Genomic DNA, 26,561 nt, shown 5'->3' on the forward strand with positions numbered 1-26,561 from the left:
ATGCATTCTGAGAGGAAGACAGTGTCTCTAAGGGGATTCTGTGCTCACCACTGTTCAGATGTAAACAGTTTATGAGTTTCCAGGGAGGATATTAACTAATCATTGGTGTTGTCAAAACATGACAACACCCTCTGTGTTGAATGCCGGGGTTGTTCATGTATTCATAAATGGTAAACTTTCTTCTGGTATGACTGCATTGGGCTTCTTGCAAAAGGCCAGAAAAATGCACACTTTAGTTTCATTCCTGGAGGAGTTCCAGGACCACTCATGGCTGCAAGCAGTGTCCTGATACTGCCAGCGTTACAGAAGCCTGAGTAGTCTGTGGCAACACTCTTCCATTCTTCCATCTGCAAGTTTTGGGATTATCTTCATGCAAATCATTTACAAATCAAATAAAAACAGACTAGAAGTGAGTTCTCAAAAAAGATTCTGTGAGTATGCTAATTTAACACCTTTAGAAATTTATTTGATTAGTTTGCATTTCTATTCATTTAGTATATGTTTAGGATTTATTTCCCATCTCCCTACACTTCTCAGAGCCTCTTTTCTTTCATATCCAAGCCATTGCATGTTCTTTGACTCTTTTTAAAAGTAAAAGAGAAAAAGTCACTGAAACTCATGGAGTCTGATTTGTCTTGGCTATCTACTCCAGAGAATGAGCCCTGCCCTACTGTGTAGTTGATATGCCAAGTGCCACTCATTTGAAGAAAATGAATTTTCTGTTTCCCACCAGCGCCATTTTAAGGAATGGTTTTTATTAACTCTGAATGTAAAGGTCAGCTGGATGCAAGATCTGCTGAGATGATGTAGCACAGAAAATTTGTTACTATTTAATAAGATGGACTATCATTACACTTAAGATTTCCTAGGTGAGGAATCTACTCAATGGGATTCTAGATATTTACCCTGAAATAGGCACATGTTTGTGATAACACATTTCCAGCCACTTCTGAAATGTATATGGCAACCTCTATAGAAAGGAAGGGAGTTGGACCTACAAAGACACTAAGAGCTAAATGGTGATAAGGCAACCTGAGACAATCTCTCTTGGCAAGAAATTTCTTCAAACCAAATGATGTTTCAGTCCATCCAAGGGTCTGAGAAGGAACCCCAGAGTCCAGAGGATGGATGGGCAATGTCTTAGGTAAGTTCAATTTTCTGATAAGTGTCTCTTTCTTCACCTCTGTAGATGAAGATCTATAGAAAGATGACAGATGGAAATTACACCGTGGTGACAGAATTCATCCTAGAGGGCTTAACTAACCAGCCAGAACTCCAAATGCCTCTGTTTTTCCTGTTTCTAGGAATTTATGTGGTTACTATAGTGGCCAATCTGGGCTTGATCACACTGATTTCGTTGAATTCACACCTTCACACACCTATGTATTATTTTCTCTTTAATCTATCATTTGTAGATATTTGTTACTCTTCTGTCTTTACCCCCAAAATGCTCATGAATTTTGTGGTAGAGAAAAACATCATCTCCTACACAGGCTGCCTGACTCAGCTCTACTTCTTTTGCTTCTTCGTCATTACAGAATGTTATATACTGACTGCAATGGCATATGATCGTTACGTTGCTATTTGCAAGCCACTGCTATATAATGTCATATTATCCCCGAGGATATGTGCTGTATTTGTGCTTAGTGCCTATGTGATGGGATGCTGGGGCTCCCTGGCTCATACCCTTTGCATGGCAAGACTGACCTTCTGTGATGCAAACCTTGTCAATCATTATCTGTGTGATATCCTCCCGGTGCTCCAGCTTTCCTGCACCAGTACTTATGACAACGAAGTTGTGGTCTTTGTTCTGGTTGGCATGAACATTGTGGTGTCTACCAGTACCACTTTCATCTCCTATGGTTTCATCATTGCCAGCATCCTTCGCATCAGCTCCACACAGGGCAGAGCTAAAGCCTTCAACACCTGCAGCTCCCACATAATGACTGTCTCCCTCTTTTTTGGAGCAGCCGCATTCATGTACATGCAACCTTCTGATGTAGAGTCTATGGATAAAGGAAAAGTGGCCTCGGTGTTCTACACTAATGTTGGGCCAATGCTGAATCCCCTAATCTACAGTTTAAGAAATAAGGATGTCAAGCTTGCTCTGAAGAAAACTCTGAAGAGAAAACTATTTTCTTGAGCACAAAGAAGAAATGTTAGGAATAAATAATTGTCTTGATTATTTTAAGATATTTATCATGACTAGATACTGACCTTAATCAAAACTGATTCAGTGTCTCCATTAATTTAGAGCCCTGTTTGCTTTACTCGACAATTATCCATTTCCTTGCACTTTTTCTTGCAACTTTTACATTGATAATTGCATAACTGAGACATTAAAAGATTAAAAGGTATTACTTTTTAATTTTCCTATATGGAAATATGTTTATTGCTTAAACATATACAACTGGTTTGATAAGCAATTAATCAAATAACAGCACACAGCACCGACTTACAGTGTGCATAGGAGGCTGATTATGTCTGTGGCCCCTGCTCTGCTGTGTACATCTTTGGTGTCACAGTGGAATTCATATCACTCAGACACAGGCTCAGATTTTCTCACAAAACAAACATAATGAACAAAATTTTTGAGTTTTTTGAAAAATTTATTTCAAACATTACTTCATAATTTTTGGCAGCAGTTGCAAATCTGCACCAATTTCTACTGCCTTAAGGGATTGTTAAAGATGAGCAAAAATGTTAGCAAGTGTAAACATATACTGAAGGTAAATACCACAGGCATGATTGCCTTTCAATATTTGATCTCAAACAATTTCTGAAGCATCAAGATATGTTTTTTACAATACTCATAATTGCATTTTTGTTATAGTTGTCAGTTGATGTAGTTGGCCTCAATAAAACTGATTTTTGTTTCTGCTTATAGATTCTGAGTCTCTTTGTTGTGAACATAGTAACATTAGATATGCTGCATAGTTCTCATTTTCCTTGATACAAAAGTTTCTTTTCTTTTGTCTTTGTATAAGGCATATCATCAAAATTTTAAATTTACTTAATCTAAAAATGTCAGAAGTAGTTTAAATATGTATAAATTTCCGGCTATGTCTATTCTTGTATATGGACTGAAGGAGTACTTTAATTAAAATTTTTCAGAAGCTAAATCATAAGTGGAGATGTTACTTTTATGGATTTGGAGCAGAAACCTTTAGAAATTACTTTAATGTTGCTACTATGGCATACCAGCATATGTGAAATTTGAGAATGTTTAACTTACAACAACAGACAATTCTATTTTGATCTACATGGCAAATAATGCCATTTATTTTCTTAGAGACTGGTTTGAAATTAAAAGTAGTTTTTTCTCAAATATATGATACTGTGATTAGTTTGTTTCATCAAAAAAAAAAAGACATTCAAAGCAATACAGAGGAAAGATACTTGCTGCAGTTAAAGGAAGATAAAGGACACAATGTTTTATTTCACTCATGGTGAGTTTCAGTGGAAATATTTCTAAAGTGAAGACATAGTTGCTAATTCTAAACTATGTTACAGTTCACCAAGTAGGAAAAACACATTTGAAAACACATCAAAAGCAACAGCACTTCTACTTTCTTTACCTCGTGGTAACATTTCATTTTACTTTACAAATTCAGTCTTTCATGTATCCAAAACAAATGATATTTGTGTGGAGACTAATCACTTAAAAAATAAAATAACATGGAAAATATTTTAAACTGTAGTTGGTGCCCATGCATATTAAAATCAATGCCACAAGCAATCCCATGTCTTTCCAAACATTCTCATTTTCCCATGATGGGTGACACCGTTTGAGAGCCCTTGGAATATTTCTTCTGAAATCTCTCATACCTTTCATGTGTCTTTACTTTGGCTCTTCCTTTCTTTGTAACTTCTTCATTCCTTCACTCTACATAATAACACAGGCTGCATGAAAAATCCCTCAGTTCTGTGTAAGAATCCTTAGCATAAATCCAAATCAGAGCCTTGCCTCAGAAATGAAGAAATAATTTTCAACAACAGAAAATTATTTTAGTATGTGAGGTAAGAAGTATACGCAACAAATGAAGGGATTATGGCATCAGCAATCTGTGTTAATTGGTTACAGATTTACAAAGTATATTTTAAGCATCAAATGAAACCTGGTCTTGGCCTTAATCTTCACTGTGCAAACATCTGGCCATTCTCTAGTTTATACCTCAATAGGAATAACGTTTCCTGTTTTTAGAATTTACTCTGTTAAAGCACACCTATCTCTAGAAAGAGATGAGAATGGATTACCAGATCAGTAACTGTTGCCCATGTAATTGAAAATTTCGAAAGTCTTTTTAAAATAGGCTACTATCATTACCAGCAAATTTCCTTTGAAATGTGCTATTTAGTGTTTAGTACATCATATGTGTTACAGTTTGTATCTTAGGAAAATGTAATTTATTGTGTCCCTGCACATCTTTTACACACTTAAAAATGCTTTAAATTATTATGATTATAAAAATGATACTTAGGCAATAAAATACCAAGATACTACAAAAAGTGGTATATGTTGTAATTAAAACAATTGCAACTCTTGGAAAGAGGTAAGAAATGTGTAATTGTTTAAATGAAAAGGCAGATCGGTAAATTAACATAGATCTGAGGAACATATAGTGCTCAGATGTTGAACTCAGAGTATTCAAAATAAGAAAACAACAGTGATTTGTGTGTGTGTGTGTCTGTGTGTCTGTGTGTCTGTGTGTCTATGTTTTTGCGTCTGTTAGAGATGGATAAAAATTTAATAAACCATTGCTTATCAAACTATGGTTTTAAATGGTCTGAATAAACATATATACACAAAGAAGCAGAAGGTTTAAAATCTTTATTTCTCAACCTAATATGCTAGGCACAGTCTTACATTGAACTTATAATAAACTATAAAATAATGTTATTTCATGCTTTAAAAAAAAGGGTTGGCTACCTTGAATTTTTAAAATAAATTTAAGGATATCACCACCCCTTTAAATCATGTATAAATATACAGCTAACATTAGATGCATTTCTAAATTTATTTATTGTGATGGAGGTGCATGGGAGCACACTCTCGTGTGTGTGTGTGTGTGTGTGTGTATACAAAATAATCAATGAAAAAGATGTCATGAATTAATGAAAGAGGAACGTGGTAGATACTGGAGTAAGAAAGGTAAGGGGGTATGGTATAACAACACTTTAATCTCAAAAATAAAAATACAAACCTTTTAGAGATTAGTTGTACATTGGAACTCATAAAATTATGACAGTATGTACAAGACTTGTATAAATCTAGGTCAGACCAAATCCTAGTATGGAAAGGAGAGTTGAACACAAACTCCTGCCCCTAACCATGGAACTATTGGCAATTGTTAGCTGCTAGGTAGACAGAGACAAATTTCTCTAAGAATGTAACCCTGGTAAGTCAAACATACCAACGTAAGACAAATCATAAGAATACTTGTGCACCACCAATTAATTGTGAGTTTTAAATAAATTAATGTCAATAAAACTGACACAAAGTTATGTCATTAGGAAATGAGGAGTTGATCTCAAAAGACCTTTTTGATGTGAACATGACCAAAACAGTCTCAAAGAACTAATTAAATTTTAATTGAAACTAACTATATTGGTGCAAGCCTTCTCTGGAGGCTGGATAAGGAATGTCATGGGATTCATGGTGAGCATGGATAATAATAAAATCCTGGTCCAGAGTATATTTTGTTTCAATCAAGAAGGAAAATATGAGAAATGGATACTAGTAGCAGAATCTAACACGTTTTGAGTAGCCAATGATTTCACACAGTGTTAATGATTATGTGTTCTAGATCATAATGCAGAAAGCTGGGATTTGAACAAGTAGTCCAAACTAATGAAATTCCTGAGGAAAGTCTTGACTCACAGTAAAGGATGCTCTATTTACAATTAGTCTTTTAGCAATAGTAGTTGAGTCACTGTGTATCTTCACAGATTCTGTGATAGAAAGCATAAAGGCTAGTGAATAGGGAAATATACTCATTTCTCCAGAGAGAAAACTCCTTTAAGACTGATTGATATCTACTAGAGTAGACTTAAGATAACAACACATAAAATAACATAATTTGTAAATTCTAGAGTATGTAGGAAGACAGCATGGGATTCATTATTGAGTTTTGTTAATGGTGTCGAATCCCTGAGGTAATGAATTGTTACTGAGATCATCAAAGCCCTCGTTTATTTCTTTATTAATTGTGTATCACACATGAGCCAAATCTTCAGAGAGATTGTGCTTCTTTGGGAATGATTTTTTGTTTATTTCTAAAACCAAACTCAACATTTCTAAATAATATAGGATCTCTGTGTTTGAAGCAAACATCTTAAGGTAAGTAGATTCAAATTCTTATAGTGTTGAATAAGTCTTAAAGGATATCTGAGTGGTACTGTTCATACTGTCTTAACAATAATTAGCTCATCAATATTGTAGATCTTCTTGGTCAACATAACACTGTATATACCAAACTTTAGAAATCTATTTAACACATACGTTGACTCATTTAATTCTCTAAATGGAATCCCACAAAATATACCACTGAGGTGATTAATATGTAGTTAATGACTAACCTGAAATCAACCACAGTTTTATGCCATGTAGAATACTTCCACAGTGATATTAAAATTCTTAACACTATGCTATATTATTTATGATATAGCATTTGTTTTTTTATACATGTATTCACTTACTTTTGATGTGAATTCAATACAACTGCTCTGATAATGGCATAGAAAAGATAAATCATGGTTTAATATATTCTCACCTGCTCACTGTCTGCCTTAATGTACACTGTTCTACTCATTTGTTTAAAAGTTAAGGATTAATAGAAGGACTTCTACATTTTAACTAAGCACAGAAGCAAAACCTCAAATTTTACTTTCATTCTAGACACATATATTTCATCTCTCTCACTCTCTATATCTTTATCTGCTGATCTATACATCTTTCTATCTACATATATATGCAGATACGTGCATATGTAGCATAAATGCTGATTATTTCATGTGTAACTTAGTATACCTTGTGAGCATCTGTATCATTACACATTGAATATTAGTTAGTTGTCTTGCATGCTCCTTCAGACATATCGAGTAGTACAGTAGACAAGATTTCTATCTAATACCATTGTGCAATATAGATCTACAAGGATTGTGGAATTGTGGGTGCCAAAACAAGGGAGAAAACAATAAGTGCCAAAATTCAATATCTCATTCTCTGACTACATAGAGCACATGTTGGATGAAATTGGAAATTGCTCATTTTCAATTACATTGTATATAATATTTTATTTTTAGTCAACAATTTCAGATGTGATATTCTATCTTGGTTCATTTGTGACTTTCATTATGGGTTAGTTGGTCGGATATCAAAATATTGTTTCAGAATCCCCTGCCCCTTAGAGAACAATGTCAAAAAGCACTCATATAAATTATATCAGCTATTTGAATGTACCTATATGTGTTCTAAGATGATCAAATTTTCGATATCTAGATAACTGCAGTTTGAGGAAATACATTTATATGGATTTTCCATGGATTTTGTAACCATCATCCATTGCCTTTAAGCTGCACTTGCAATGGCTTTGAAGTGCCCCTCTAAATCGTCCTAACTTTTCTCTTTCATTTTGAGCTCTTCTTTATGCTTCAAAAGTATTTCCTATGAAAGAATGATGCTAAGAGTCAACAAGTGTGAATGCATAAAAGAATGAATCTTAGCTCCCTGTAGAACCAGGGAGGCAGAATACTAGTAAATCACAAATTAGCATTTAGAGGTCCAAACTACAGGCTTCATTAGAAACCTTATCAACAGCTTTATGCTCTAGTGAATCCTAAGTCTGCAGAACAAGTTTGTGGTCTTCCAAAGATTCTTCTCAAATAAAACGCCTAAAAATTGAATCTAGCCAGAAGTCTTCAGCATTGTCATTTGGAACATAAATGTAGGCCTATTCATTACTAGGAATAGGTTTATTTAAAGTTTTCCAAGTAACTCTAAGATGCTCCTGGGCTGACTGACAGTGCAACCTTCTGTCCAAGAGCTATTTGAGTATTGAATCCTGTAATAGCAACAGATTTAAGGAAAAGTATGTATAGATACACTGTGTGTTTTTACGTACCTTTGTCTGAACATCTAAATTTCTCTTCTGCAATTGGTCTTTGGTGCCTTTGGGATCCATATGTGGATTTATTTAACTACTGACCACAAATACTTAAAGCACTTTTGTCTGTACTGAGCACGTGTAAATCTGTTTTGTATGTGTTCTTCACACGTGAAAATAACTAAAGGGCAGTTATACAGCATTGTAAGTAATCAAGAGAGGATCTGTGTATACAGAAGGATGTGTACCAGCTGTGTGCAAACGCTTGGACATTTTCTAGGAGAGACTTGACTCAGATGTCTAACCCTGCAGCTACTGAGGGACAGAAGTGTATCGATAAGTTGTTAGTAAATTTTAAAAATTGCATCCAAAAGAAAGAATGAATCTAACTATGTGGATATTATGATCTCTATATTTGTTATGTATAAATACTTTTTGGCAGCCCTGAGATTTGAACTCACTAAGTATCCCCAGATAAAAGATATGTCCGTGCTCATCTGCTATTGACCTCTACCAAAACATACAATGATGGGGTTTGTTTGTGCTGCCACAATGAGCAAAAATCATCTGTAGTTTACCTGGATAACTTTTTCTTACAAAAGGAAATTCAGTGAGTAATGTTTGCACCTAAACAAAACTGTGGTACCTACTAAGTGTCACAAACTGTTTTCTTGCTGTGCTACATGGGGTGGTGGGCTATCTATGGGTATAAATTAAAAATGTCTCAATCTGATTCATATTCTTAACTGATCAAGTTCAGAGCATCCATCTGAAGGTATTCCAGTCTAACAGCACTGAACATCTTAGTAACTCTCAAACTGTCCTAAGAGTATGGTCCATTTTCTTTTGTTTTCTGTGACAGGCAATCGCTATGTAGTCAAGGCTAGAGAATCACTTTTTTTAGACATTCAGATTTATTACTCTGTTTATTACTCAATTCTTGTTGTTAATATTCTAATCCATCCTGTGCAATAATACGTCCTCAAATCTGGTTTAAAAGAAGCTGTAGAAGGCCTTCAAAACCATATTGAAACACATTTCTCTGATATTTTTGGCTCTTAAGAATGCTTTCTATACAAAAAAATGTTGGTTATTTATTGTACACATGAATGTTTTCTCCATTTATTTTTCTCAAATTAAAAAACTGTGCTTTCAGACTATATTGATTTCATGACATTTTCTATTTTCCTGTCGTGAAATTTCTAGTAATATATTACTAATATTACTATAGTATATTACTTATACTAATTTTATGTGCACGGGTGTTTGGTCTGTGTGTCTGTCAATGCATCATATGCACACCTGGTGCCCACAGAGGTCACAGGAGGAAACTCTGGGACTGGAGTTACAAATGGTTTTAAGTTGCTAGGTGTGTACTAGGAAATGAGCCCATGCTCTCTGGAGGAATAGTCAATATTCTTAAGTGCTGTGCCTTCGCTAACATCTGCAGGGACAAGTTCCATACAAAATTAATCAATAAAATTATCACCATTACCTTTGAAGAGGCACATATTCCGACTATTGAACTTTTGGTGGTCTAAAAAAAATTAAATAAGAAAGCCTAGAGTTCTGATCTAATAGAAGATCACAGAGTTTGGCTTCAAATATTGCAAGGAAAATAAGTCCGTGAAGTAAACACCGATTTACTGGTGTTTCTTCAATTACACCTGGAAGTCAGCTCTGCTTTGGTCATTTAAGGACAGGGCTGGCCTCAGCAATACTTTATGGTTAGAGTATAAAAGCACATTTCAATTTGTTTTATCAATACTAAGGAGAATGCCTTAATCTATTCTAGCTTTCTCTTCTGAGAAGGATGTGAAAAATGGCAAGTCTAGGGAGGATAGACTTGAAGTTGCTATAACCTTTTTTGCTTTTTAACATAGATTCTTCCAGCTTTAGAAACTCAGTTTATTGTGTGTTGGTTCCCAGGTTTAGAGACTTTGATGTCAAGTCATGTAAATGCATTGAGAAATTGAAAGAAAATATTTTTAGATTACCTAAACTATATTGAAAACTAAATTTTGTAAAGACAATGACTCCTTTGGTATGTACTTAGTTAAAAATGGTAAGTACTCTTTTATTATACAAACATAATAATTAGGTCAGAGATTGTGCTTATTCATACTTTGTAGTATTTGCAGAGTTAAGTTTGTGTACAAACTTAAAAGACACAGAAGAATCTCCAATAAACTGGAGATCAACTAAGACTGTTAACATCTGGCTTTGTCTATAAAATTTTAACCATGTGGCCTCAAGATTATATAAGAATCACAGACACCTAAGATTTGCTGAAAGCAAGAGAAATAACCAAACCTAGGGAATTGTACAATTCCAAAGGATAATCACTACAACATTCATACAAATTACACAATACAATGAAAGCAGGTTGCAATAAGGAACATATATGTATATACATATAGATATATGCATGTAACAATAATTAATGAAAAGGAGGTTATGATATTTAAATGGAACAAGGAGAAAAATATGGGAAGGCTTTCATGTAGTAAAAGAAAATGATGTTATTATGTGATGACTTATTGAAATAAAATAAGTAATGTTTTAAAACAGTCTAAGGAGTACACAGAGGTATGGGAGAAATGAGGTTACCAGAAATGGAATCCATCAAAGAGAGACAGAAATTAAGAGTGACCATCAACCTTTCTCTCCATTCTCCTTTTAGATACTGTTTATGAGTACTGGCTACTATGAACCATTCTGCAGAGACTGACTTCATCCTTGAAGGCCTGACAAAACGTCCAGAGCTTCAGTTGCCACGCTTCCTCTCCTTTCTTATAATATATGTGATCACGGTGGTGGGGAACCTTGGCGTGATACTTTTAATCGCCATCAGTTCTCAACTTCACTCCCCAATGTATTATTTTCTCAGCCATTTATCCTTCATTGACCTATGCTACTCCTCTGTCATCACACCTAAGATGTTGGTGAACTTTGTGTCTGAGAAGAACATCATCTTTCTGGAGTGCATGGCTCAACTTTACTTCTTTCTCCTTCTGGCCATCGCAGAAGGCTACCTCCTGACAGCCATGGCCTATGACCGCTATGTTGCCACCTGCAGCCCACTGCTTTACAACATTGTCATGTCGCAAAGGGTCTGTTACATAATGATGTCTGTGGTTTACTCACTGGGTTTCTTTGGGGCTACTGTCCATACCACTCGCATGACAATGTTGTCCTTCTGTGGGTCTCATGTTGTCAGCCACTATTTTTGTGACATTCTGCCCTTGTTGACTCTTTCTTGCTCCAGCACCCATATCAATGAGATACTGCTATTTATTATTGGTGGAATCAATACCCTAGCACCTACACTGGCTGTCATCATCTCCTATGCTTTCATCTTAGCTAGTATTCTCCGCATTCGCTCCACTGAAGGGCGTTCCAAAGCCTTTGGCACTTGTAGCTCTCATATTCTGGCTGTGGGAATCTTCTTTGGGTCTATAACATTCATGTATTTCAAGCCACCTTCCAGCAATAACATGGAAGAGGAGAAAGTGTCCTCAGTGTTCTATACCACAGTGATCCCAATGCTGAATCCCCTAATATACAGCCTCAGGAACAAGGATGTAAAGAATGCATTGAAAAAGCTAGTTGGGCTAAGGAAGTCATCCTAAAATTGAGAAAAAGTAAAATAAAGGAACATAAGAAGTTCTCATCTTATCTTTGTATTTTTTCTTTCCTCCAGAGCAAATAGTCATCAATACTTGAGAAATGGTTTGTCTGTGTGTGTGTTTGAGAAAGTCAGAGGCATTTTTGTGCATTATCAAACAATATAATTTGCTGATGGATAGCGTAATCTTTATAAACATGCAAGAGGAATAGAAACTGATGGAAGACAAAGGATTTAAACATACTGAAATAGTTTGATTATAATAAAAATATTGCTGTCACTGGCTGGACAGTAAGGATAGCATAAGTATGTTTGAAGAAAGATTTTCCTGAGTGTTGGGTACATGAACTTATTCATATACATACTTCTCTCTTTATGACCACAAGGTAGAATACGATGTGACACAAGCACACAGATAGGCATTCCAGCAGCTGCATGAAACTCAATACTATTTGTGTATCTCTGCTCTTGGAATACTGAGGAGGAGTGATGTGCAGGCCAAGCATCAGTTTGAGCCAGTTCAAATCAATTTTAAACATGTCTCTAGAATTGTAGCTTAACAATTCCTATAAATTTAAGCCATTGTATTTAAGGAAATAATTGCAACCACAGTAAAATTAATCAATACCAAAATCAAGGCAAAGCTTTGTCATTTGTGTCATTACTTCCTTATAAAGAGTGGTTTCCCTCACATTGCACACCAAACAATAAGCTTTGTGTAGACTAAAATTGTTGCAATAATGTAAGAATATCATTGAATATACAAAATTATAGCATAGAAGTGGGAAATAAGGGGAAAGTGTGTTAGTGTTCTCAAAATGACAGCATACCCTATACCTACAGCATTACATTGAGAAAAACTGACCCTCTGCCATTTGTTGATTTTCAGTCTTCATAATGTTCACCTTGATTCATGTGTGCTGTAGTTTTCCAACCTCATCTAATTTTCTTTAAAGTGAAGAAGTATATGTATAGTAATCAAATTTAATGTTTTATTATGTGTAAGGGAAAATTAGAAAAGAACTGTGTCTGTAAAATGTCTCTTTATGCTAAATTAAATATCATACTATGAATCTACCTTTGAGGTGGAAAAGGAGGCAGAAAGAGTAGAAGAGCCAGAGGGGATAGAGGACACTTAGGTAAGGAAATCTTCTAAATTGATAGGATTAGCTCATATAAGAACTCACAGAGACTGAGTCAGTATACACAGGGCCTGCAGGTGCCTGTAATAGATGGTTTCCTGGAGCTGAAAGGAAAAGTAGAATTGATATCCACTTGCAAATCAAAATTTGGTTTCAACAAGGGAGTATCACCGGGAAAACAAATTACTCTTAAATGTAGGCCCTTTCTCAGCAGTAGATGGCCAACAGAACATGAACTCAATTGCATCTTGGGCATTCCTTGTCAAGCAATTTTATGAAAGGGCTTTTTAAAACTTAGGTTGTAGTTTATAACATTCAGGTATATAGGTCATTGACATTATTTATTAGGGATTCCAGTTTGGTGTATTTAATTATTCCTGTGTATGCAAATAAGTGAGTCTCTGCATCTATAAACTGTTTCTTGTTCCTTTTCTTGGTCTCTTTTCCTTTAGTTCCCTTAATTTGTCATTTTCAACATTTTCTATTATTATTATTATCCTTTAGGATCCTGAGAGTAGGTCATGGGGAAACAGGAAGTTGAGTGGGTGGAGGTAGAATAGGGGGAAGAGGGAATCATAGGTTAGAAGACAGATCAGGCACCAGAGTGACCTCTAGTGATCTAAAGGGATAACACCAATTGGCAAGCTAAGCAATAGTGGAGAGACCACCTCGAATGCCCATTCCTGATAATGAACTTGATGTTTATAACCATCCGGGAGCCTTCATCCAGTGATTAATGGAAGCAGAGGCAAACACACAATTAAGCACTGAACTGAACCCAAGGAACCCAGTGACAGAGAGAGAGGAGTGATGAGCAAATTGGCAAAGAATGGGCTGGCAAAACCAGCAGAGACAGCTGATCTGAACAGGGGAGGCCAGCATGGGACTGATCTGGACCCCCAAATGTGAGTGTCAGCGAGAAGGCCTGGGCAACCTATGGGGCCCTGAGCAATGGATCAGTGTCTATCCCTGGAATACAAACAGGCTTCGTGTGCCTATAGCACAAAGAGGGATGCTCTCTCAGCCTGGACTCTTAGGGGAGTGCCTGGGCTCTACCCGGAGTGAAATGACAGACTCTAGATATCCCCTATGTGGAAGGATTTGGCAATAGGGTGGGAGGCTGGAGGGGAAGGGGAGTGCGGGAGGAGGGGAGGAAGAGGGAACTGGGATTGACATGTAAAACAAGCTATTTAAAATTAAAATAAAAAATGATAAAAGAAAAAAAAGAGAAACAGAAAAGGGGTGAATTCTGATGGGAGGGAAGGTGGCAGATGATTGTTAGGAGTAGAGTAAAGGGAAACCCTATCAGGATATATTATATGTGAAAAAATATATATATTTTCAGTAAGGGAAATTAACAAAGAGAACAAAAGCAGCCAGGCCCATGTGTGATCCAAGTCCTGGGATGCTGAGCTAAGAAACCTTTAAAGCTGAATCCTTAGTTCTTAGGTTGCACAGCAAGATTCTATCCCAAAAACAACCACCACAAGCTACAAAAAAATAAGAGAATGAGGTAAGGAGAAGAATTTCGTGCATACTGGTAGGATGACAAATCTCTAAATATGTTGTTGAAGGAAAATCTTCAAAAACTCAGTGTATCTGATCTTGAGACTTGGAGAAAGCCTGCATATTGCAGCACCAGCTACATGGTAATGATTTCTTGAGTGTATAAGACCTTGTTTTCTTCCTCCTCATTAACAAAGCTTCTCTCACAAGGCCACTCAAATAAACTGTTAAGTGTTTAGTTTTGCTTTAAGTTACTCAAAACCAAACAAAGTAATTTTCTGCATAAAAATATAAAATCTTAGTCAAGAACTAGCAATTGACATCTCACTTAATTTTGCATCTTCATAGATAACTTGTGAATACAGAGAAAAGTTTTCCTAACAACCGTCATCACTCTTGGGACAGATGTTAACATGAAGCCCAGAAGTCATTCTTCCAGGCTGCTCTTAAATTCTGTGGACTCTAGGGGATTAGGGTAAGTATGAGTGTTTTCTATTCCTAATGAGTACAAAGTCCTAGAAGCATCACATAAAAGCTGCTTATCACACCATATTCATACTAATGTATCCTGAAAAGCTATATGTCATCTGCTTCAGGACACTGATAGTTGGTTCTATTTGATGAATGTTGATAAATCATTCAAGCTAAAAATGTTAATTTATCCTTTGATTATAATGTGTGTATGAAAGCAGGAAGCATGTCTTCTAATGTCATGTTAATTATCTGTTAAAAATTAAAAAAAAGAAAGAAAGAAAAGCTTTGCCCCAGGTATACCTGAAGGAAGAGTTGAATGTCTGAGCTCTAGACTAGACAGCCCTGCTCCCTATGCTCTAGCACACAGAAGCCATTCTGTGCCTCAAACCATCAACTACAGCTCTGGTGACTGGCAACAATGTCCTATCCACCCCTCCCCCAAAATTCCCTGCTGCACCAGCAACCAAGGGAGTCCTGCCCCCCACCTACACCTGGAGGAAAAGGTGAGGGTCTAAGCTACCAACTGGACAGCCCTGCTCTCTAGGCCCTAGGCCATGGGTGTACATCCTGTGTCCCAACTCATCTACCATTGCTCCAGTGCCAGGGAAGAGCACTCTCTCCACCCCTATAAAAACATTCCCTGCTGCATCTGCAATCAAAAGAGTCACATGCCCCAACTACATCTGGAGGAAGAACAACCACCAGAGTCACAGGCAACATATGTACCTGGAGGAAGATCGACTCCTGGAACTATAGGTCACATCTCCACTTAATGCAGAAAGAGAGACCCACAGAGATACAGACTCCACATGCACCAATCCCAGGTAGAGATAAGTAGAGGACAATGTGAGCATACATTCAACAGCATAAAGGGCAGTATTGCAGCACAAGAAACTAGTGGTTCTACAACAACAAAACCAGAGCATCCCAACTCAGATGAAGCACAAGAAAATGACCTTAAAAATAGCTTTATGAAAAGAAAATGAAATAAAAATGGAGGAAAAGACAAAGAAACTGGAAGAAATAAATGAATCCCTTAAAGAAAGTTAAGAAAAAATCAATATCCCAGAAATGCACAGAGATTCAGGGATGGTTCAACATACAAAGTAATCCACCATATAAATAAACACACGATCATCTCATTAGATGCTGAAAAATCCTTTGACAAAATTCAATACCCCTTCATAATAGAAGTATCTGAGAAATCTGAGATACAAGGAACATACCCAAATATAATAAAGGCAAATCACAGCAAACCTACAGACAACATCAAACAGAGAGAAATTCAAAGTGATCACATTGAAATAATGAACAAGACAAGGCTATTCACTCTCTCCATATTTATTCAATATAGTACATATCTAAACAGAGAATTCTCAACAGAAGAACCTCAAACGGCTGAAAGACAGTTTTTTCAGGTTTTTAAGATTTTAATGTTACTCTTTTCCAAAATAATAAAACAGGGAAAGACATCAGACATTAGTGAGTTTGAACACTGTGAATTGAGATAAAAAGCTGTACTAATAAAACATTGTTACCAATAAAATGATTTTTATAATATCATATGCAACCTATAGATTTCTCGTGACATAAAATTGTATCAAAAAATTTAGAAGCTTTGAAATGATATCCTCTTTTTTCGAGTGATGGTTCCTTTTGTCACTTGGGGCAAGGCTGAAGAAGATTTAAGGTATTGAACAACAACCTTAATACTCAGGAAAATGAAAATCAAATGATTCTGAGAATCCATCTTACACCTATCAGAATTGCTAACATGAAAAACTCTGATGACAGCTTATGCTGGAGAGGATGTGGAATAAGGGAAACACTCTTCCATTGCAGATGGGAGTACAAACTTGTGCATCCAGTTTGGAAATCAGTATGGTGTTTCCTCAGAAAATTTGGAATCAGTCTACCTCAAGACACAGAAATACCACTCTTGAGCATATACCCAAAGGATGCACACTCATACCACAAGGACATTTGATCAACTAGGTTCCAAGTAGCATTATTTGTAATAACCAGAACCTGAAAACAACTTAGATGGACCTTAACTGAAGAATGGATAAAGAAAATGTGGTACAATAACCCAATGGAGGATTACTCAGCATTAGAAACACCATCTTGAAATTGCAGTCAAATGGATGGAACTAGAAGAAATAATCCAGGTAATCCAGACCCAAAATGACCAACACAGTATGTATTCACTCACAAATGGATATTAGATGTAAAGCAAAGGATAACCAGGATACAATCCACAACTCCAAAGAAACTAGGATAAAAATGGGGACCCTAAGATATCCTAGGTAAACTGGGAGGGGTGGTAGGAGAGAAAAAGAGAGAGAGAGAGAGAGAGAGAGAGTGAGAAAGAGAGAGAGAGAGAGAGAGAGAGAGAGAGAGAGAGAGAGAGAGAGAGAGAGAGAGATTTAGAAAACTACAGAAAAAGAACTGGCAAATCTTCACTGGATTCATAATGGCCAAGGGTTACTCCAAATATTAAAAAGACACAGATTCTTACAAACATTCAAAATAAGCATCACTTACATGAACTGTTTAAATATCATAGAAAAAACTTTATTCATGTATATAGTGTTTCTAATCACATTGCCAACCTGCTACCATCTCACTCATTAGGATAATCTCCCCATCTCAATTAGTCTCCATTCTAGTCTCATTTCTTTGGTTTCTTTGTTTTATTGATGTAATGAACATAATTAATTTCTCGCAGGAATATCAGCCTAGAATTCTACACACACTAAGCTGCCACTCATTAGTAATCATGAAATGCAGACATTCTAAGACAAAAACTAGGGCATTTATTTCACTAACAAGACACTCTGACCAAAACAATACACAGGTAATCACACTTTAGCATTAGAATAGAGGAGTGACAGGAAGGTAAAATGACAAAATGTGGGATAAAGTTGATGAATGTGTAGGTAAATATAAAAGGAAATTATTTTCAAGAAAATAACCAATGCATTTAATGTATTTCACAACAAGGTGACCTTCATTATCACAGACAAAAACACACAAAAGGAGGTAGATTAGATTTATAGTAGTTTCTAACCTTTAATTAATTGAGAGGAAGGTAGTCATAGATTACTTCAAAGATTATTAATTCAAGAGTACTTACAAAATTCAGGGAAACCTCTGAAATGTTAAATTAAAATGTGAAAAGAAAATGGCAGTATAAACAAAACATGTTTAATTTAATAAAAAGAATATAAGTGTAAAAAGACTGCTAAACAGAAAGCACAATAAATCAAGCAAAATATTACTAGAACTTAAAATAAATGTATAGCAGTAACAAAAATAAATGAGATAACTCTATTATTCACACAACTAACATTTTACCATAAAACAGCAATGTACTAGTATAATTGATAAGGAAAATCATAGGACAAATATTACAATAAAAGGAGAAAATTAGAATGTATTTAGGGCTCACTATGATACATAGGACAAATTATATGAGACAGCTAAACTACTGCTTAGAGTCAACCATGACCTTGAGCTAATTCCATTTTTAAGACCAAATTCCATCATTAATATGTGAAAGTTATATTGTAAACATCAGCATGAAGTCAAATAGTACTGAAATAATAATGTAGTATTAATAATATTTAATAGCATATAATGTTAAGGGTACTATATAACTTAAATGATAAAATTTTAGAAATTGCTGGGATGGTGGCATAGGCCTGTACTCTGTGTTCCTGCAGAGGTGAAGGACAGCCAAGGCTACAAGGGGAGTTGGAGGTCAGCTTCAGTAATTTTGTTACCATTTCAAAATGAAAAGTAAAAAGAAACTTCAGGATACATGTAGCTCAGTGTCAGAGTAATTTTCTAGCATATCCCTACCTACATTCACACCCCAGTGTAGTCAAGCAAATATAGTATGCATGTATGTTTACGTGCATGTATGTATGAGACATATATGTGTGTGTATACACAGATATATACACATATAAATAATAAATTAAAACATAGGAGAAACAAAATAAAAATTGATAATTTAATTACTAATAAATAAAAACAAAATAAAGAAGGTAATAATTGATTAAATTAATATTAAACCTGGAAAAGAAAGCATACTCAGAATTAGCAAATATGCATCATATATCTTTTGGATATCATGAAATTGGAAGCATACATGAGATGACACAGTTTTAATAAACCATTACTTATCAAACTACGGTTTTAAACGGTCTGTATATGCTTATAGTTAAAGTCAACAAATAAATAAATGGTTTAAAAACCCTGTCTCTCAGCTTCACATATTAGGAATAGTAATTTATATTGAACTTCAAATAAAAGGTAAAATAATATTATTTCATGCTTTAAAATAAAGTTTTAAAAACCAAAAATGTTTGGAAGATATTTGCACATAGAAAATCACAGCATTTATGATACCATGTAGAAGACTTATGCAAAGCAAAGTCAGAGAAAATCCTAGCCTGCAGAGAGAAGTTGAACACAAACTCCTATCTCTAGTCATGGGTCTATTAGTTTCTAGGGAGGGAGAAACTGTTTTCTCTAAGAATGTAGCTCCTGGTAAGTCAACAATACCTATGGATATACAATTCACAAGAATATTTGTGCATCACCAGTTAATCTTGAGGTCAAAATTAATCAATTGATTAATGAATCAATTTATCAATGCATATATAAATAAACAAATAAATAAATCTGAAACAAAGTTATGTCAATTGGGAAATGATGATTCTAATTTAATTAATTTAAATTTATAAGATAAGTATGGTGGTGAATGCCTTCTCTGAAGGATAGGAAAAGGCAAGGAGTGTCATGGGTTTCTGGTCCAGATTATACTTTGTTTCACCGAAGCAGGAAAATATAAGAAATGAATACTATTAGGATGATCTAACATATTTTAAGTGCCCAAAAATTTCACACAGTGTTAATTATTATGTGGTTCTAGGACGTAAAGCATAAAATCGTGATTTAAACAAGTTATCTAAACTAACAAAATTCCTGAGGCAAGTCTTGTCTCACAGGAAATGATGCTCTAATTACATTTAGTCTTTTAGCAATAGTAGTTATGGCAGTATGTATCCTCACAGTCTGTGATAGAAAACATGTAGGCTAGTCATTTCTCTAGAGAGTAAACTCCTTTAAGACTGACTGACATCTACTAAAATAGACTTAAGATAACAACACATAAAATAACACAATTTGTAAATTTCTGAGTATTATAGGAAGACAGCATGGGATTCGACACCCTGAGGTAATGAAATGTTATTGAGATCATCAAAGCCCTCGTTTGTTTCTTTATTAATTGTGTATCACACATGAGCCAAATCTTCAGAGAGGTTGTGCTCCTTTGAGAATGAATTACTTGTGTATTTCTAAAACTAAGCTCAACATTTCTAAATGATATAGGATCTGTGTTTTTGAAGTAAACATCTTAAGGTAAGTAGATTCAAATTTCTTAGAGTATTGGTTAAGTCTTGAATGATATCTGAGTGGCACTGTTAATACTGTCTTAGCAATAATTAGTTCATCAATACTGTACATTCATCTTGGTCACCATAACACTGCATATACCAAACTTTAGAAATTAATTTAACAACTACCTTGACTCAGTTAATTCTCTAAAAGAAATCCCACATATTATAATTACAACTAAGGTAATTCATATGTAATTAATGACTAACCTGAAACCAACCACAATTTGACGCCATGTAGAATAGTTACACAGTTAGGTTAAAATTCTTAACACTATTTTATATCATTTGTGATGTAGCATTTGTTGTTTTATAGATTATGTTCACTTAGTTTTTACATGACTTCAAATACAACCATTACATAAAAAAAATAACTGCATAGAAAAGAGAAATCATGGATTTAATATATTCTTATTTGGTCATAGTCTGCCTGAATGTGCAATGTTCTGTTCATACATTTAAAAGTTAGCGATTTATAAGAAAGATATCCATATTTTACGTTAAACAGAGTAGCAAACCTCAACTTTGATTTTCATTCTGTATGCACATGTGTTTCATATCTCTATCTCTCTATCATCTATTATATATGTATATAAATATACTTAAATGATGATTATGTCATGGGTAACTTTATATATTCAATTACTTTCTTTGCAAACTCATTCATGTATGTCAAGAATTGTAGCAGACAACTGTTCTGTATAATAATATTGTGTATTATAGAACTACAAAGACTATTGGAATTCTGGGTGCCAAAACAGGGAGAAAACAGTAAAAGAGCCAGAAATCAGTATCTCATTCTCCATTTACACACATACCTATGTGTATTATAACATGGACAAATTTTCTGATATCTAGATAACTTTACAGTTTGAGGATGTATGTTTTCACTGATTTTTAAATTGACTTTCAGTTCCCCTGCATTGCTGTTATACTGTTCTTCTTTCAATTCTCAGCTGGGGTCAATGCCTTTCACAAGTTTCCATAAATCTTTCTAATTTTGCACTTTCATTTTCATCTCTTCTACATACATCAAAAGTACTTTCCCAAGAAAGCATGATGCTAACAGTGAGCAAGCATGGGTGGATAAGGGAATGAATCTTAGTACATGAATAATATGATCTCTATATTGGTTCTGTATAGATATTTTCTTATATTTTTGTAACCCTGAGGTTTTTACTCACTACATAAGCATTTCCTGGTATGTGCGATGTGCAGATGATACTTTGTTATGTCTGGTCCTACTAACAATTAGCGCCAAATAAGCACAATGAAACATATTAATTATTAAACTTTTTCGCATATGCCTTAGGCATCTGATTGGCTATCTCTCTCTTAATTATTAATCCCTTTCTATTGACTTAAGTATTTCCTTTGGTCTTATTGGAGAAGGGTCCGGACCTGTTCCCTGGTGTCTCTTGGCAACCTCTCTCTGAGTGCTCTCCCCAGCCTTTTCCTTCTCTGGTAACCTCACCTATACTTCCTGTCTGGCTACTGACCAATCAGTGTTTTATTCATCAACCAATAAGAGAAACATACATACAGGATGACATCCCCCATCAGAGATGTTCCTGATTATCTCCTATTGAGCTCTGCCAAATCTTTTGTCCCATAAGATGAGCAATTTAGAACCCCAAAATCATGTGTAGTTTATCTGGACTACTCTTCCTTACAAAAGGAAATTTAATGACTAATGTTTGCACCTAACCAAAACTGTGGTACATACTTAGAGCCACAAAGTGTTGTATACCATTTTCTGCTGTGCTACATGGTGTTATGGGCTAGCTTTTGGTATAAATTAAAAATCTCTCAATCGGATTCATATTTTCATCTGAGCATCTACCTGAAGGTATTCCACTCTAACAAGGCTGAAAACCTTAGTAACTCTAAAACTCTCCTTAGAGTGTTGTCCATTTTCTTTTGTTTTTTGGGACAGACTATCACTTTGTAGCCCAGGTTAGAGAACCGCTTTTTATTTTTATGACTCAGATATATTACTATATTCTTGGAGATAATATCCTATTGTTTCCTGCAATAATATCTCAACAAACCTTTCTTTAAAATACAAATGCACAGAATCCTCTTAAGAAATTGTAGAAGAACTTCAAAAATATATTGAACACTTTTCTCTACTATTTTTGGATCTTAAGAATGCTTTCCCTATGAAATAAAGGTAGTCAATTATTGTATGAATGTTTTAACATAGTTTTCTCATTCTTAAGAAAATGTGTAATATAAAGTCGCATCAATTTTCTGACATGATATATTTACCTCTGAAATGAAAATATAAACATTTTACTTTATTATAGTAATTTTATGTGCATGGGTGTTTTGTCTGCATGTTTTCAATGCATCATATATGCAAGCCTGGTTATTGCAAAGGCCACAGGAAGAAACTCTGGGACTGGAGTTACAAATGCTTGTATGCTGACCGGTGGGTACTAGGAAATGAACCCATGTTCTCTGGAAGAGGGGTCAACACTCTTAAGTGCCATGCCATTTCTACCACCTGCAGCAACAGTTTCAGTACAAAATTACTCAACAAAAATGATCAATATTAACTTTTCAGAAGCATATGTTTCAACTATATTTGAACTTTTGGTGACAATAAATAAATAAATAATAAAGCATGCAGTTCAAATCTAATAGATTAGAAAGAAAGTTAGTGAGAAGCTGGCTTCAAATGATGCAAGGAAAGTTAATTCCCTGAAGGAAATATTGATTTATTGCTGTTTCAATAAGACACCTGGAAGTCAGCTCTACTTTGCTCTTTCATAAACAGGGTTTGCCTCGGCTATATTTTGTGGTCAGACAGTAGCAGCATATTTCTATTTCTTATATCCATCGCCAAGAGAATCCCTTAACCTATTCTAGCTTCTTCTTCTAAGAAGAGACATAAAAGGTTGCAAGTCTAGTGTGAATAGAGAAATTTCTATAATCTTCTTTTAAAATCCAGAATCACTTTTATTGGCACAAGTCTAGTGTGAATAGAGAAATTTCTATAATAGTTTTTTAACCCAGAATCTCTTTTACTGTGTCTGTGCTCCCAGCTTTGGAAGCTCGCTTTAGTGTATATGTGCACAGGTTTAGAAACTGTGATGTTGACTCATATAAACTCATTGAGAAGTTGAAAGGGATTATTTTTAGATTATCTAAGCTATATTGGAAACTCAGTTTCATAAAGTGGATGATACCATTAGCATATATTCATGTGAAAAGGATAAGTAGTCTTAGTTTTTGCTTTGTATTACCAAAAACAAAATTATTAGATCTGAGTTTGTGATATTCTTAATCTGAAGTACTTACAGAGTACAGACTAAGTACCAATTACAGGATACTTACATAAGAATGGGCAGTCAGTAAAGTGGGATGCAGCCAGGTCTATTAAATTCAAGCTTTTAAAATCCTTGAGGCCTCAGCCATATACAATGAATCAGAGACAACTCTGGGATGCTGAAAGCAGGAGAAATTGTCTTACTTAGGGAATAAAACAATGTTTTCCTATCCAATTCCAAACGGTAATCCATGAAAATATGCACACAAATAGCATAATAAAGACTGAATATGATATAACACGTATACACATATGCATATATCCATGTAACAGCAATAAAAGGTAACTATGAAATTTTTATAGAGTAAGGAGAGGTACGCATGAGGGCTGTAGAAAATAAAGGGGAGGATAAATGACATAATTATATTAAAATTTCATAAAATAAAAGAAGCAGTGTTTTAAAATGGTCTATGGAGTGCACAAAGGTATGGGAGAATTGAAGTTATCGGAAATGGAATCCATCAAAGAGAGACAGAAATTAAGAGTGACCATCAACCCTTTCTCTCCATTCTCCTTTTAGATACTATTTATGAGTACTGGCTACTATGAACCATTCTGCAGAGACTGACTTCATCCTTGAAGGCCTGACAAAACGTCCAGAGCTTCAGTTGCCACTCTTCCTCTTCTTTCTTATAATATATATGATCACGGTGGTGGGGAACCTTGGCATGATACTTTTAATCGCCATCAGTTCTCAACTTCACTCCCCAATGTATTATTTTCTCAGCCATTTATCCTTCATTGACCTCTGCTACTCCTCTGTCATCACACCTAAGATGTTGGTGAACTTTGTGTCTGAGAAGAACATCATCTCTTTTCTGGAGTGCATGGCTCAACTTTACTTCTTTCTCGTTTTTGTCATCGCAGAAGGCTACCTCCTGACAGCCATGGCCTATGACCGCTATGTTGCCATCTGCAGCCCACTGCTTTACAACATTGTCATGTCGCAAAGGGTCTGTTACATGATGATGGCTGTGGTTTACTCACTGGGTTTCTTTGGGGCTACTGTCCATACCACTCGCATGACAATGTTGTCCTTCTGTGGGTCTCATGTTGTCAGCCACTATTTTTGTGACATTCTGCCCTTGTTGACTCTTTCTTGCTCCAGCACCCATATCAATGAGATACTGCTATTTATTATTGGTGGAATCAATACCCTAGCACCTACACTGGCTGTCATCATCTCCTATGCTTTCATCTTAACTAGTATTCTCCGCATTCGCTCCACTGAAGGGCGTTCCAAAGCCTTTGGCACTTGTAGCTCTCATATTCTGGCTGTGGGAATCTTCTTTGGGTCTATAACATTCATGTATTTCAAGCCACCTTCCAGCAATAACATGGAAGAGGAGAAAGTGTCCTCAGTGTTCTATACCACAGTGATCCCAATGCTGAATCCCCTAATATACAGCCTCAGGAACAAGGATGTAAAGAATGCATTGAAAAGGCTAGTTGGGTTAAGGCAGTCATCCTAAAATTGAGAAAAAGAAGAAAAAAAAACATGAGAAGTTCTCGTCTTTGTATTTTTTCCTTCCCGTGAGAAAGTTGTCATTACTTGAGAAATTATTATTTTATGTTTGAGAATGTCTGAGACATTCTTTGCATTATCAAACAATGTAATTTACTGATATATAGTAAAAGTACAAGATAGAGATTGAAGTGATGCAAGCACACGGCTAGTCATTCCAGCAGCTGGAAGTAGCTCAGAACTGTTTGAATGAAATGTCTAGGAGGAGAGAAATGCAGTTCAATCATCAGTTTGTAACAGTAAATACAGTTTTAAGGACGTCTCTAGAATTGTAGCTTAACAAATTCCTGTAAATTTAAGCCATTACATTTAAGGAAATCATAAAAACAACTTTAAAAATTCAATACAGAATTCAAAGCAATGATTTATGTTTTGTCATTACTTCCTTAGGAAGAATGGTTTCCCTCACATTGCACATCATAATATAAACCATGTGTAGGCAAAAAAAAAAGAGTTTCAGTGATAGAAGAACTACCACTGAATGTGCTAGACAATGGCATAGAAATGGAAAAGGGGAGGTAAAGCTTTGGTGTCCTCAAAGGGAAAGCATATTCTACATATGTATCTCTTACATTGGGAAAAACTGAAATCATTTTCTGCAGATAATTGCTCTGTTATTTTTCAGCCTTCAAATGTTTACCTGGAGTTGTGTTTTCCAACCTCATTAAATTGTACTTAAAATGAAAAACTATATTATAGCATAGTTAAATTTAATCAGTGTTCTTACAAAGAAAAATGTACTTAAGACTGAAGATTTCTCCAAGGCACCTAAGAAAAATACTACAGGGGTAAAATGTGACTTTATATTGAATTAAACATCATATTAGGCAAGCATCCTGGATGCGGAAGGTGAGTCACAAAGAGTATAAGAGCCTGAGAGGATAGAGGACTCTTTGGTAAGGAGGTCTTCCAAATCAACAGGATTAGCTCGCATATAGAGATGGAAGCAATATGCACAATGCCTGAAAGAGTATGCAACAGATGGTTTCCTGGAGCTGAAAGGATAAGTGGACACATACCCCTTACCTAACTCACAAACTATTTCCAAACTATAACCACTTGCAAACGAAAATTTGGATTCATCAAGGGAGTCTCATGGGGCAAACAAACTACTCTGAAAAATAGGGTGTTTCTCAGTAGTAGATGGCCAACAGAAAATGAACTCATTGCGTCTTTGAACATTTCTTGACTCCTAATTATGACAGGGTTTTTAAACTTAGTTTTTAATTTATAACACACAGGTATACAGGCCCTTGGCATATATATTATGGTTTGCAGCTCAGTGTTTTATGGGATTCCTGAATACACAAATTAATGGGTCTCTGCATCCATATATTTTTCTTGTGCCTTTTCTTGGGCTCTTTTCCTTTTGTTTGTTT

General features: G+C 35.3%; 3 protein-coding genes across 3 annotated transcripts; all 3 read left to right on the forward strand.

The window, feature by feature from the left end:
• The first annotated feature begins 1,189 nt into the window (after positions 1-1,189).
• Positions 1,190-2,143, forward strand: LOC101836098 (olfactory receptor 147-like). Its single transcript, XM_005069368.2, has one exon. It carries the CDS (start codon positions 1,190-1,192, stop codon positions 2,141-2,143), a length of 954 nt encoding a protein of 317 aa, XP_005069425.1.
• Positions 2,144-10,807: 8,664 nt separating this feature from the next.
• Positions 10,808-11,758, forward strand: LOC121133519 (olfactory receptor 8D2-like). The gene has a single exon (XM_040730187.1). It carries the CDS (start codon positions 10,814-10,816, stop codon positions 11,735-11,737), a length of 924 nt encoding a protein of 307 aa, XP_040586121.1. The 5' UTR covers positions 10,808-10,813; the 3' UTR covers positions 11,738-11,758.
• Positions 11,759-24,190: 12,432 nt separating this feature from the next.
• Positions 24,191-25,129, forward strand: LOC121133482 (olfactory receptor 8D2-like). The gene has a single exon (XM_040730108.1). It carries the CDS (start codon positions 24,203-24,205, stop codon positions 25,127-25,129), a length of 927 nt encoding a protein of 308 aa, XP_040586042.1. The 5' UTR covers positions 24,191-24,202.
• The last annotated feature ends 1,432 nt before the right edge of the window (positions 25,130-26,561 follow it).

This window comes from Mesocricetus auratus, unplaced genomic scaffold, assembly GCF_017639785.1.
Source record: "Mesocricetus auratus isolate SY011 unplaced genomic scaffold, BCM_Maur_2.0 Super-Scaffold_100022, whole genome shotgun sequence".
NCBI lineage: Eukaryota > Metazoa > Chordata > Mammalia > Rodentia > Cricetidae > Mesocricetus > Mesocricetus auratus.